At 34.5% G+C, this 15409-nt stretch overlaps 1 protein-coding gene, 1 long non-coding RNA gene and 1 other non-coding gene across 3 annotated transcripts; 1 reads left to right on the forward strand and 2 right to left on the reverse strand.

The window, feature by feature from the left end:
- Positions 1 to 6616: 6616 nt before the first annotated feature.
- Positions 6617 to 10926, forward strand: LOC140038276 (uncharacterized). Its single transcript, XR_011842117.1, has 2 exons — positions 6617 to 7165; positions 10424 to 10926. It is a non-coding gene; the product is annotated as an uncharacterized lncRNA (long non-coding RNA).
- Positions 8416 to 8522, reverse strand: LOC113738341 (small nucleolar RNA R71). The gene has a single exon (XR_003460126.1). It is a non-coding gene; the product is annotated as a small nucleolar RNA R71 (small nucleolar RNA).
- A 1770-nt stretch (positions 10927 to 12696) lies between the features above and the next one.
- LOC113737629 (L-type lectin-domain containing receptor kinase IV.1-like) lies at positions 12697 to 14603 on the reverse strand. Its single transcript, XM_072083877.1, has 3 exons — positions 13859 to 14603; positions 13298 to 13735; positions 12697 to 12911 (listed from the first exon to the last, which is right to left on the reverse strand). The coding sequence occupies exons 1-3, from the start codon at positions 14601 to 14603 to the stop codon at positions 12697 to 12699; spliced, it is 1398 nt and encodes a 465-aa protein (XP_071939978.1).
- Positions 14604 to 15409: the final 806 nt, after the last annotated feature.

Below are 15409 nucleotides of genomic sequence, written 5' to 3' on the forward strand. Positions count from 1 at the left end.
ATGTGAATTTTTGTTAGCTTCGAGTTAGGTAGATAACCCCATTTTGGCCCTCCAAATGGACAATCATGAAAATATTGATGGTTGACCAGTGGTTTCCACTCTTTCATTATTGAGCTTAGGCCTGTTGAATATTGTCTGAATAGTTTCTAGATACATAGAGCAAAATGTCAAGCATTCTTTGTACTATGTATTGCTCAGTAATACAACCCTCTGGTTGAGCCTTGTTTTGCACATAACTTTTCAATGTTTCCATATGCCTTCTTTCAAAAAAGAGAACACAAAAAACCAGGATCTTAATGCAGCAATTAAATTATATATTATTAAAGTACAACATAAAAAATTGTAAGTCGAAAAAGGTACCTCTCAAATAGAAACATCCAGCGATATTAAACTGAGCCACCAAGGACAACTTCAGTAGGTAAGTGAACCATCAAATGCATCATTATGTCGAAGATGGCAGGAGGGAATAATCTCTCTAATTTACATAACAAGGTGGCAATTTGTCTACCTAACTCCTTTAGCACACCTCTATACACTGTTCTAGCACACAATTTTTTGAAGAAATCATTTAATTCAAATAGCACCTATTGAACTTCTTTGGTTAAACTTGCATGCATGAATTGCAAGTGGAAGTATTCCTTGAATGAAAATCTGAAAGTCATGACTTTTCGTTCCAAAAATATAAAACTAACCATTCTTTATACATCAAGAGATGTTGGAAGCAAAGCCATCTTGATACTTGATAAATGCAAAGAAATCACAGAATTTTCTTTTCTCCTCCATTGTAAGGTTGTAGCACGGAAGAGGTATGATATAAAAGTCAGCATTTGGTATCAAATGTAAGTCTTTTTTTCAAACCTAAATCCATCAAATCTTGATGACACAACCAATGGTCTTTGGTTCTGCTATCAATATCCATAATTGTTCCAACAATAGCCTCTGAGACATTCTTAAATATATGCACGACGTCAAGATTATGCCTAAGAAGTAGGTCTACCCATGTAGGGTAATTCAAAGAAACAACTTTTCTTGGTCCAATTCAGACCACTCTCCTCACGCTTGCGTTTTCTTGCTTTGACTTGCTGCTTGATCTTCCCAAATTGCACTTCAATATTTTGTACTTTAGTATTTCTCTTCTAGATCCAGGTACAATAGGATTCCTTAAATCCACATTGCCATCAAAAGCTTTTCTCTCTCGACGCCAACGATGAAGGTAAGAAGCGATGGTGACCAGCATAAGATAACTTTCTACTATGGCTTAAATGTACATAGGATATCTCATCCATGCAAATAAGGGCATTCTTTATACCCTTTAGTACTCCGTCCGGATAACATAGTATAGGCCAGAAAGTCATTTCAAGTCCACAATAAAGCACCAAATAGTACAAATTTCTGCCCACTATGTGCATTAAATGTTTCAATACAAGGCCACATTTCTTATAATTCATATATTAGAGGTCCCAAGTAAACATCAAGCTCATTTCCTAGGAATTTAGGACTAGGAATTAGTAGTGATAGGAAAAAGAAAGGACAAAACAAACATTCAAAATATATGTGGGAGAAAAGAAAATAATAAACTTAACTCACAATATTATTGAAATTTCAAACAATGAAAAAAGTTATACCACAATAAAAAATCCGAAAAACTCTTTTAGATTCTCTCTAGAAAACATCCTTAATAATGTCTTATTTATAATCTACCAGACTTGTTAGGAAGGAAACCACTTGCATAAGAAATTACCAAATAAAATACAAATTCCTAAATTACAGAACTACTAAAAATCTAACTCCAATAAAACTAATAAATAAATAAATAAATACTTCTAGGTTTTGTTTAGTTTGCCAATATTACCTCCCTTAAACCAAACTTTCCATTAAGATAGGTCCAACACCATTTTGAGCAACAATCTTTATACAAATCTTTGTCGCAATATCGCTGAGATGCAACTCTATCTTGTTATCAATTATTAACTTCATCTTTACACGTGGCATCAGATGCACTTTGTATTATGCAAACAATTTCTCAGCAATTTTTCCTTGGTTAAAGTACTCACTTATACAATTTCATTCATTACTAGAATCACCATACTTACCACCAATGTAAGTGTCCAAAAATAAAAAATCATAGATTACTTTCTTGCCATAATTATCATCACCAAATAATTCAAAATAACCACTACCACAATCATAAAAAATTTTCATACTGTCAATCAACTCTTTTGGAGCAAAATATTTTTGAACTCTGATGAAATTCATATCTATCAAATCAAAGATCTTTCCATCATCTTGAAGAGAGTTCGAACCAATAAAATTTTTAACAATTGTTTTTTCTTCATATACCAAATCAGGCTTTTCTTTTTCCTTTATCAAATTATCACATTATTTTTCTTTAATAAATTCATCACTCCCAATATCTCTAAATAAGGTATGCAAATCAAAGCTATCAACTGATTCAATATTTTCAATATCACTCATATCATCAAAAAATCTATAATTCTCAAAATCCACAAATCAATACCAACAACCAAACTTCAATTTGAAAGCATAATTTCTCTTAATTGTCTGCAAAACACAATAAATATCTTTCCAAAATCTCTAAGGTATTTTAGTATGACGAACAAAAAGTTTTGTAAATACTTCCTGCCCTGGTTTTACGCATCACTTGAAAGAATAATTGTGTCTTTTTCTTGAAAACATGTTTTGGCAACTCACTTGCATCAACCCAACAAAGAATATTATCCAAATTACATTGTTTGAAATATTTGTTCACTGTTAAAATCCAACCAAAGTATGTATGTCAATTTGTGCTTATAGGATTCAATATGAAAAATTTTTCACCATCAATCACATTTCTATAATATTTTACCATTATATAACAATTCATATACCTGAATAAATTTTTCTCTCCCTTTTGTCAAGTTTCCTGGCCTCCCTGATTGATTGACCAATTAAATCCTTCAAGTTGACAACCTGTAGCAATCAACAAATTTGACAGGATTCCTTTCCAATCTCTGTCATCACACTTGCAACAATCTAACGATTTTTGGACCAATCTTATGGTTGAATTATTCATCAACTACACCAAACTTTATGGTCTAACTCGATTAACTGAATATTTTTTGGCAACTTTGTATCCTAATTCTCTGACAGTGGAAATGCCCAGGACTAACGTCGTAGTCTGGCACTTCATACCAATTGTAAAATCCAAATTTTATGGTTTTAATAATAATCACTGTGTGCAGGGTTACAGAATTGAAAGGATAAAACAAACATTCAAAATATATGTAGAAGAGAAGAAAATAATAAACTCAACTCACAATATTATTGAAATCTCAAATAATGAAGAAAGTCACACCATAATAGAAAATCTAAAAACTCTTCTATACTCTTTGGGCTCTACAATAGTCACTGCATGCAGGATAATAGAATTAAAAGGATAAAACAAACACTCAAAATATATATGGAAAAGAAGAAAATAATAAACTCAATTCACAATATTATTAAAATCTCAAATAATGAAATAAGTCACACCACAATAGAAAATTTGAAAAACTCTTCTAGACTCTCTCTAGAAAATATCTTAAATAGTGTTCTATTTATAATCTACCAGACTTGTTAGGAAAGAAACCACTTGCATAAGAAATTATCAAATAAAATACAAATTTCTAAATTACACAACTACTAAAACTCTAACTCCAATAAAACTAATAAATAAATATTTCTAGACTTGGTTTAGTTTGCCAACATTTCCTAAACCTCTCTTCCCTATTTATATGCTAAAATTGTGAAAATAGTGATATATCGTTTCTTTGGTTTAAATTTCTGCCCCTGAATGCTTCTTGAAATTTCAATCTATGACTGGTTTTGAATTATTTTAGATTTCTACAAAATTTTGGCCTGATTATTTCTGAAAAAATATATTCAATCTTTGTTATGCCCAAAATCTGTTTGATAAAATGTAACAAAAAATATATTCAATCATTATTATGCCCAAAATCTATCTGAAATTCTTACAAAATATATTCAATCTTTATGAAAGAGGAGTTTGGGCTCTTCAATTGTTTTTTAGCTAAAGGGAGGAACTCCGGCCTGTCCAACGCCATCCACAGCCCGTGAGTTCACCAGTCAAGTGAGAGAGATTTGACCAAGTTTTGGATTTGGATTTTTCATTTTGCTTTTGCTGTTCTTCCCTTACTTTATGTGAATCTTAGTGTGGGTGCTGTGTGCTGGCTGGAAATGCAATTTTCGTTCCCAACGAATTCCCTGTGAAGAAGAAAATGTCCCATCCAACCAATCCATTGAGGCTCACTTCGCTTGGAGAAGATGACATATTTATGGAATTGTAGCATAAGTCCCTCATTTTTCTCTTTTTTGGTAATTAACCATTGGATTTTAGGTTTTGTTATTTGACCCCAGAATTTTATTTTAGGTGTTTTCAGTTAGGTCCTTAGCCATTATCTAGTTAACTTTTAGCTTAATTAGAATTTAGGTAGGTTCTTGTATTTTTATTCTTTTGTCCTCTTCCTTTATTTTCTTCTATTTTTCTCCTTAATTACTTATATTATCATGCAATGTGTTCAAGTAGGTCAAAAGTACATTATTCATTGGCTTTTCCAATGAAAGTCTGGGAATTTATTATTTTACTTTATTTCACTTTTAAGTTTCAAGCATGTTTTCTTACATGTTTAGATGCTAATTAAATGCATGTTATTTGTCTACAATAGATTAATACATTTTTTGTCTCAAAATTAAAAGAATAAAATTAAACTTGCAACCGATTTTACGAGGTGTAAAGGATGGTTGAAGGTAAAACCTCAACCTTCCCTCCTCACAAATGTAGCTCTTCATTTTTCTAATTTCCAAAGACTTAGAGTTGTCTAATTAAAGGATTTTAATTTTCAAAATAAAAATTACTTTTTTATAGGTGAAACGATACGCATAAATTAACCTCAATATTGAATGGTGTCTTCAAATTTTTCAAAAATCCTTTTCCTAGACCCTTTTTTACGTTTTTACACCACATTACTACTTGTTTACATTTTGCACTATCTAAATTTGTTTACACCATACCTCCACTTATTTACAAATAAGGTGTATTTCTTGGATTTTTGACCAAATATTGTATTAATTGGTAGGTTCTACTCATGTGTGATAAATGGTGCTTATTGTAGGAATGTGGAGTGAAAAGAGGTTAAAGGGCGATTTTCTAGAAGGGCTATGCACAGTTTAGTGTGGGAGCATTTAAGTTCTACTTTCAAGTCCAAAAAGCTTGGGATTTTCCTGTGCATAGAAGTTTCCTAATTCAAGTCGAATTCCGAACGGACGATTTGCTGAAGATTGGGTGGATTTCTTCCCATATTAGATAGAGTATTCAATTAGTAAATAATAGACATTATCTTTTTAGGATTTCCTTTTCCAATTAGGAAGTATATTTTATCTCAATAGCAATAAATTAGGAGATTTGTGAGGAATAAGGGCGGCCGGCTATTGACTCTTTACTTCCAAGCAAGAAACAAATATCTATCATTCTTTTCTTTTGTGAGAGGGACGAGATGGCTTTGTAATACTCCATCTTCTGTATTGGAAGTTTTCTACATGATCAACAACTAATTTTCTTTTCCAGTCAAAAGTCAACTTGAAGATACGGTTCCAAACATCTGTGTGATCAAATTGATTTATAATTGTTTCTTTTAATTCATTGATATTCATATGTTTTCTAATTTAATTTCTTATGATTGTTTTGTTGTTTGAATGCCAAAGGGCCTGATATTCTAAATAACCTAATAATTGACTACCATATTAACTAGTTAAATCCGTCATTGTTTGATTAGTTAATACTAATGGTAACTAGCGTGATTAGTTTCATGTTAGAGAAACGTATAATCTAAATTAGACCAACTCTTATAGCGTGTTTGTTGGTTTGGGTTGGGCTTTTCTAGTTTGTAATGCAATAAAAAAAGTAAATTCTATGGTTGTACTTAGGATTATTTTTTGGTTAAGAAAATAGTTAATGGTTGTAACGTGCCTATCGATAAAGTAAGGAAAAGTTAGCTGTGAGAGTTTGTTGATGATTATAACTAATCTATTAATGAGTAATTGAACTATTCTTACATCGATGATCAGTTGTGTGAACCATATCTAAAAAATTGTACCTTTGGCTAGAGTCTTGTTTATTATTGATTTAATTCCTGTTTCTTTCCCTGAATTGCTTTTATAATTAGTTAATTAGCTATTTTTAATTTTTTTAAAAATCCCCCCATAATTATTACTCTAAATAAAAGCAAATTTCTCTTTAATCCCTAGGGGTGTGCAAAGTCGAAAATTTTCGATTTCGAGACCGATTTCGAATTGAATTCAGAATTTCAAATTCGAATTTCGGTAATTCGGAACTGAATTCAGTATTTCCGATTTTGAATTAGTCGAAATCGAGTCGAATTTGAAAATATATTTTTTGAAATTGGAATTACTGAATTCGAAATCGAAAATGGTATTTCGATTTCGAATAATAATATTTATATATAATATAATAGTTTTTATTTTTTAACAATACATATATAATATATATTATATAACATAATAAGTTAGTAACGATATATCTAATAATTGAAATTGCAAAAACCCTAATCTGTTAACACTTTTGTATTCTTCAGCCGCCTCTTCCTCATTGTCTCTCATCTTCCTTCCTCTACCACCACCGCCTCCACCGCCTGACTCTATCTCACCTTCAAGCTATCTTCACGCCCTCATCCGCCTTCCTCCGCCACCATCGTCTCTCACCTTCAAGCCCGACAGACATCTTCATGCCATCTTCACTCTTCATCTTCAAGCCATCGTCAGCCTTCATCTTCAAGCCTGGAGTGAGGGGAATATTGTCGGACCTGACGTGTGACAGTGATGGGAAGATCGACAAGTTTATTGGAGGTGAGTCAAGCTTGCCCCTCCATGAATTTCAAGGCATTGGTGGTAGTGGTGGGGGATACTATTTGGAGATGTTCTTAGGTGGGGCTTATGAGGAGGTGCTTGGAGGATTCCATAACCTGTTCGGTCACCCTAGCGTCGTACGCGTGTCCTAGAGTGATGGCCCTCACAGCTTTGCTATGACATGTGCCGTCCCTGGATTGGCCTGCAGGGATGTTCTCCGGGTGATGTAGCTGGACAAATTGAGGTACGCGTCCCCTTTTTGTTTCTACATCAAACTCTTCCCCCCCTTTTTTTTCTTTTCTGGGTTGCTAGAGCTTGGAGGTGTCGACTGTGTAAAAATCACCAAGGTTGTAATTAGAAAACAAACAATTCAAGCAAGGATAGTGGTACTGCTGTTTGAATGTTGGGCTGACATCATGGTAATCTTGATAGTTTTCAGATAGACGGCAACAATTAGTGGAAGGTGCATCTGTTGTTTCATAGGGACTAGATGTTTCATGTTTGTGGATGGTATACTTATGCAAATAGGGACAAATATGCCTGTGGTGAGCAGAAGAGGTTTTTCTGTTTTTTAACAAAAGAGGGAAAAAAAGGGGATTTGGTGGATTTGGAATCCACCGAATTCCGAATTCAATTCGGTAACGAATTCGAAATCGGAATTGACCATTTCGAAATCGAATTCGGTCGGGAAATTAAATTCCGATTTCAAATTTCTGATTTACCAATTTCGATTTCGATGCACAGCCCTATTAATCTCTGTGAAGACGACCCTAGTTTCTACTATATACAAAATTAATATTTTTTTGAGTAGGACTTCTATTATTGAACAGATTCGACATCTACAATTTGTGGCGCCGTTGCTTGGGATTGGTGTTAGTTTATTTGTTTCTATTTAAGTTCATTTTATTTTCTGATATTTTTTCTATTTTATGCCTGTTCTTCTCGTACAGATGAATTAATCTTTGATCCTGCAATTGAGAAGATAGTGCGTAGGCTACAAAAAGAGACTAGAAAACACAAATAGGAGCAATCGTTTACTGAATCCCTAGGGTTTAATTTGGCGATTGAGTTGGTGAATTCTTGAAGTGCTTACTTGAGTGATTTAGAAGGAGAAGCAATCACCATGACCAATAATTGGACACTGAAGGAGTTGGCTGCTCTTGGCTTAAATTACAGCCAATATGCATCACTTTTCCAAATTTAGATGAAAATACTTCTTTTGAGTTAAAAGTTGACTTAATTCACCTCTTACCTTCTTTTCATGGTCTTCCAAATGAGAAGCCCCACAAACACTTGCAAGATTTTGAAGTAGTATGTTCAAGTATGAATTCTCTCAGAGTTATTGAAGAATAGATAAAGATGAGGGCATTTCCCTTCTCCCTCAAGGATTTTGCAAAATACTGGTTGTACTATTTGCCCGCAGGAAGTATCACAACCTGGACGGAGTTGAAGAAGAAATTTTTAGAAAAGTATTTCCCTACCTCCCAGGCCACAAGTTTGAGAAAGGAGATATGCGGAATCAAACAACAACGTGGGGAATCCTTCTATGAGTACTGGGAATGATTCAATAAATTGTGCACCAGATGTCCACAATATCAGATAAGCGATCAATTGCTGATCCAATACTTTTAGGAAGGGCTTCATCTATCTAACAAAAACATCATTGACACTGCAAGTGGTGGAGCACTGGTGAATAAGACCCCAAGAGAGGCATGGGACTTGATCGAAAAAATGGCAAAAAATTCATAATAATTTGGTTTTTGCAATAGCATTCTTATTCGTATAGTGAATGAGTTAGATACTTTATCTATTCAATAGCAATTATCTGAAATCACCCTTTTTGTGCAACAATGGGATGTAGGGAATTCGCAACAAGCCAAGGTGTGTGGGGTTTACACAAATATAGGTCACTCTGTGGATATGTGTCCAATGTTTCAAGAGGACGGTGTCGAATAAGTAAATATGGCTGGTAATATGCACGCGCCACGTAGGCAATATGATCCATACTTCAATACCAATAATTCGGGTTGGAGGGATCATTTGAACCTTAGTTATGAAGGAAATAGGCAACCAAATTTTTTTCAAAAGTCTCAATACCAACCAAATTCTCAAGTTCTCAACCTGTGTCTTTTAATTTAGGCAACTCTTTAAAAGATATTATTAAAACATTAGCCTCTAACACTTTACAATTTCAACAGGAAACGAGGTCAAGCATACATAATTTAGAAAATCAAGTGAGTCAATTGGCAACTATGGTAAATCACCTAGAAGCCAAAATGGACCAAAGGTTGCCATCACAACCAGAGGTGAACCCCAAGAACATGAGTGCTATGATCCTTAGGAGTGGCAAAGAGATAGAGGGACCCAAGTTGATCAATCCAAAGATTAAGAGTGCAGTTCAGATTAAAAAGGAGATTAAAGAAGAAGGACAGAAGAATACAAGCCCTAAGGTAATTTCTAATCCTGTGATTCAAGTTAAATCTAATTAACCCATCTCCTTTTCCTAGAAAGCTAGAGAAATTGAAGAAGTAAGACAAAGAAAGGGAGATTTTAGAAGTGTTTCGGAAGGTGACAATCAATATTCTTTGTTGGGCATGACCAAATAAGTGCCAAAATACGCTAAATTTTTGAAGAACTTGTACGTTAACAAGAAGAAATTGAGAGGGGGTGTGCAAATTGTGGTAGGTAAGAATATCTTAGTGATTTTACAAGGAAAATTACCACTTCAATGCAAGGATCCATGTATGTTTACTATTCCTCTTAAGATGAGAAATTCTAGAATAAGAAATGCCATACTAGATTTAAGGGTTTCGATTAATATGATGCCCAAACCTATTTATGATTCCCTAAATCTATAACCTTTGAAAGAAACATGGGTAATAATTCAATTAGTTGATCGTACATATGCTTATCTGGATAGGGTAATTGAAAATGTTTTAGTTCAAGTAGATGGATTAGTTTTTCCGGCTGGTTTTTATGTGCTTTGCATGGAAGATGCTAACTCTTCAAATCCATCATCAATTATATTAGAAAGACCATTGTTGAGTACTGCCCAAACTAAAATTGATGTTAGTAAGGGTATACTTACGATAGAATTTGATAGAAAAGTAGTTATTTTAATATTTTTTGATAAAATGAAACATTCCAATGACTCTCATTCAGTGTTCGCAGTTAATGTTATCAATCCCGTTGTGCAAGAATTTCCTAAGTTTAATTGCAGGGGTTAGTTGAATGTTGCTGCAAACAAGCATCATGGGTTGAAAGGAACTTATGACGTGGAAGCGGGCAGAATGTTTATGCTAGTATGATTTGCTATGAAATGCTACTCTCATGATTGTACATCTAAGTTTGGATATGCTTGAGAACACGTATAGTTTAGGTGTGGAGGAGATTGATAGGGTGTCTTTTGTTAGTAAATTTGTGAATATTTTTCCCTCAAATATTGTATTAATTGATATATTCTACTAATATTTGATAAATGGTACAAATTGTGGAAATGTAGAGCAAAAAGATGTTAAAGGGCGATTTTTCCTGAAGACCTATGCATAGTTTGGCGTGGGCGCATCTAAATCTTGTTGTCAAGTGCGGAACGCTCGGGATTTTCCTATGCATAGAAGTTTCCTAATCAAATCGAATACCGAGCGAACGTTTTGGTGAAGATTGGGTGGCTTTCTTCCCTTATTAGATAGAGTATTCAATTAGTAAACAATAGACATTATCTTTTTAGCATTTCCTTTTCCAAATAGGAAGTATATTTTATCTCAATAGCTATAATTAGGAGATTTGCGAGGAATAAGGATGGCTGGCTATTGACTCTTTACTTCCAAGCAAGAAACAAATATCTATCTTTCTTTTCTTTTGTGAGAGGATGAGACAGCTTTGTAATACTCCATCTTTTGCATTGGAAGTTTTGTACATGATGTACAACTAATTTTCTTTTCTAGTCAAAGGTCAACTTGAAGACGGGGTTTCAAACATCTGTAAGATCGAATTGATTTTTAATTATTTCTTTTAATTCATTGATATTCATAAGTTTTCTGATTTAATTTCTTACGATTCTTTTGTTATTTGAATGTCAAGAACCCAATATTAGAATTAACCTAATAATCTACTTCCATACTAACCAGTTAAATTCGTAATTGTTTGATTGGTTAATATTAGTGGTAACTAGAGTAATTTGTTTCATGTTAGGAAAACATATGATCTAAGTTAAACAAACTCTTGTCGTGTGTTTGTTGATTAGGGTTGGATTTTTCTATTTTTAAATGCAATCGAGAAATTAAATTCTACGGTCGTACCTAAAATTATTTATTAATTAGGAAAATAGTTAATAATCGTACTTTGACTATTGATAAAGTAAGGAAAAGTTGACTGTCAAAACTTGTTGATGGATATAACCAATCTATTAATGAATAATTGAACTATTCTTGCATCCATAATCAGTTGTGTAAACCGTTTATGAAAAGTTGCATCTTTGGTTAGGATCATGTTATTATTGATTTAATTCTTATTTATTTCTGTGAATTGCTTTTATAATTAGTTAATTAGTTATTTTCAAAATTTTCAAAAATCCCCTCATAATTATTACTCTAAAAAGAGTTAAATTTCTCTTCAATCCCTACGAAGATGACCCTACTAATTGCTATATACAAAATTAATATTTTCTCGAGTAGGACTTCTATTGTTGAATAGATTCGACACCATTTACACCTTAAGGGCAAACTGATTTGAATTAGAACTTGTAAGCCCCTCGTTCTAAGGGACTCTGTAATTGTCAGTCAATTGCGTGCTTGATTCGTAAGACTTTCGCAGGGAACGAGTCAATGAATGGTCTAGTACTTACACGCTGATTCGTAAGATGCTGAAAACCAAGGCTTTGTCTGGATTGTGATTTTTCATAGAAAAATTTTATATTTTTTGTAAATATATTTTTCAATCACCTTTTTATCTCACATATATCAAATTGTACAGTATATTTTTCTATAAAAATTTCCAAATACCAAGCTTGTTAGGTAACTATCCTGGTACAATGTAATAAGTCTGAGTTGTGTTTTTCATGGTACTAAAGAAGCATTAGATATTTACATACTGTGCCTCTTTTATATCTAGTCCAAGCAAATTAAATGGACAGCTATTAAGCTTTTGTCATGTTTAATGGTCCCTTTCTTTGATTACACTATGAAGTCCATTCTTCTTTTCTTAGCTCCTTAGACACATGATGAGCTTACAGAAAATCGTTATCAAGCTAATTTTGAAATTTGATGGAATATATAAATGAAATGAACAATTAATTTCTAGCAATAAAGAATTTCAAAGATTCATTGAGTTCTTCAAATGAGTCGTTTTGGAGTAAATAACTAGATAGTTTCAATCTTTGGGCATTTGATGGGTGAAGCTAGTGTGCTCTGGGCTATCATTGCTCTTATTCAGCTGTATGATGGGACGATTTCCAGAATGATTAGTGCAACAATTTCATTTTTCTCTCAGAAAAGATGTTTATGAATAAGTGCTATTGATGAATCCTTTCACAAGGCACACAGAATCTAGAAAATAGATAATAGGAGAAAAGAACAGACTTACAATATTAAAACATTGCATATTTGAGATGCCACACTAATAAAGAGTACAAGGCGTTCTGGTGGGTAGAAAGATAATAAAAATAGAACAGATACGTTAGAAAATGCACTCAACAAAATAATTACGGGAGTCGAAGCTCTTTTCTTCTTCTTTTTTTTTGTTTCTAAATTTACAAAATCAGAAAGATAAGCATCTTAATTACCGACCACTGGAGAGAATGGAGTCTACTACAGAATGTGAGAAAGATTTGTCAGTGGAAGTTGCAAGTGACGATGTAATTTCTTCAAAGTCAGGATGGGCGAAGCCAAGGCCAACAGCAGAAACGCCCACGGCTAGAGATGATAAATCTGGCAAGGCTACTGATCCCTCCAAGTACAACAGAACTTGTCTCGTACTTGGCCTAAACGTTGGTTCTGAATGAGAGCATAACAAGCCCAGTTTCAACACCAATTCCGCTTCCTCTTTGCTCATTACCCAAATTATGATCAACTGCCTGGAGTATACAACCTGCTTTCCAGCACGAAAATACCCAATCAACCAAAATTATATTCTCTTCTGGTTCTGTTCAGTGCTCATTGTGGCCATCCCAGTCCTATTATGCTCAGGGGCAAGGTAGCCAAGAGACCCTGCTACATGGGTGCTTTGAGGAAGAGTTCCATGATCATATAGCCTTGCCAGGCCGAAATCTCCTAATCTTCCATTCAGTTCACCATCTAACAATACATTACTGGCTTTTACATCTCGGTGGATCACTACTTCTCCCATTCTTCGTGTAGATAGTGTAATCCTAATGCTACACCTTTGATGACTCGAAATCTTTGGCTCCAGTTGAGGATGTACTTTGGTTGGTTGTACAGAAACTTGTCTAGACTACCATTGGGCATGAACTCGTATACCAAAAGTAACTCTCCTTTACACCGACAATAACCCAAGAGCGGTACTAAATTTCTATGCCGTAAGCGCCCAATACTGACGATTTCTGCAATAAAACCTCTCATTCCCTGTCTTGCTTGATGAGAGACCTTCTTGACAGCAACCTCAGACATGTTTGTCTGCAAAACGCCTTTGTAGACCTGGCCAAATCCGCCTTCCCCTAACAGCTGTTTTTCTGTAAACCCCTTGGTGGCAATGTATATATCTTTGTACTTGAACCTGTGAGGTCCATAGGCAAGCTCCCATTCTTCCAGCACTTCTGCAAATTTCCACTTCCTCCTTAAATAATAAGCTACCCCAAAAGCTACAATCAACAGCAAAAGCATGGAAAGCAGGGGCAATCCCACAGTGAAAAATCTAGAAACTTTCTAAGGTCCCAACCGAGGTAGCTTGGGGAGCCGAGAGAGATCAAGCGGTTGCACATCACCATTCATCTTGAAGCTCCATCCAAGTACAAAATATGCTATCCCTATGTCGATTGGACTAGTGGATGCAGAAAAGCCAACATACATTGTTTGCTGTAAAATTGGCGACAGATCACATGACAAAGACAAAAGAGGAGTATTTGGTTTAGCAGCTGCTATTGGAGCTAATGTAACATCGATTCTCCCATCCACCCCATCGTATTCCACCCAAACTTGCATCCGTTTACCGCTGCTAAGATTTAAGTTGTCAAATGAATTCTTGTTATTATCTTGGTGACTTGCTGGCCGGGATACAGTGGAGTTCAAAGAGTTAATATCAATACCAACATGGTTGTCATTGATATCTCCAAATTCTTTGTTTTGGTGATTATCAAGCTCCACTGCAAAAACGTGATTTGTTCGATTTCCATTAGTGCTTTCGTTGAAGAGGCCTAGGAACTTTGTGGAAGGCCCTCCTGGAAGGTCTCTTGTTGGTGCAATCACGAAAGCCATTCCCGCACCAGGTATGCCTGGGACATCAGGTACCATGGCAAACACAAATTGGGTGGAAAAGGAGAAAGCTGGACTATTAGATGTGCTCTTGAAATTGATGGGATTAGGATAGAAGGCATGCCCCGTCTGCAATCTGGTGGTGTTGGTTATTTGTAGGAGGCCATTGTTGGTGATTTTGGCTAATCCATCCAGACTTAGGTTTGATCGTTGAAATCCTTGATAGATGAACCCAACATGGTCAGAAGCTGCTGCCATGTGAACTAGAAAATAGGCTAAGATTGCTGTTACAAGTCTGAATGGCATGGCTGTGACTCGGATGCCAATTGCTAAATCCTTCTTGATTTTGCAGCCTATATCTTACGATCTAGCGTTGCAATCTTTTCACACACCATATTGAACATAGAGTATGAATAGACTTTAGTTTTCAAGAAAGTGAAGTTTGGGATGGGACACTCAAAAAAAACTTGTGATTCCTTTTCCGCCACAGTTCTCTGACTCTCCCGTTTTGTCGTTGATATGATACAAGTCCCTCAGTGCCCCGGTTTTATAACCATGCGGAACTATTCAATGTTTGTCAGTTTGTGAGTATTAGTTTCTCTTTTCTTTGTGAAAATTAAGGTTTCAAAACTACTGCATTAGATAGTTCTGAATTTGGTAAAAGCATTATGTTATGTGAATCTTTCTCAAATCCCTACAAATATGTTATTTTAAAAGGGCTAATTGCAGAAACCTCCCCTGAGGTTTCTGACATTTGCACTGACCTTCCCTGTGGTTTGAAAAATTACACCGACCTCCCCTGAGGTTACTAATCCTTTGCAAATTCAGTCCAAACGATTAAAATATTGTTTTAGGGAGTGAAATTAGAATTTTTTTAGCAAATTTGTCTTTTATACTATATGTCCAATGAATGACAAAGTACTACAAATCAATTAAGAATTAATAAACTTTAAGGAGTATAGTTTATAAGCAAATACACATTACCTATTTAAAGTACCGGCTCTTTATGGGTATTTTACTTTCAAACATTTAATTTAATACAAATATTTACGCTCAAATACAGA

Source organism: Coffea arabica, chromosome 3e (assembly GCF_036785885.1).
Source record: "Coffea arabica cultivar ET-39 chromosome 3e, Coffea Arabica ET-39 HiFi, whole genome shotgun sequence".
Classification (NCBI taxonomy): Eukaryota; Viridiplantae; Streptophyta; class Magnoliopsida; order Gentianales; family Rubiaceae; genus Coffea; species Coffea arabica.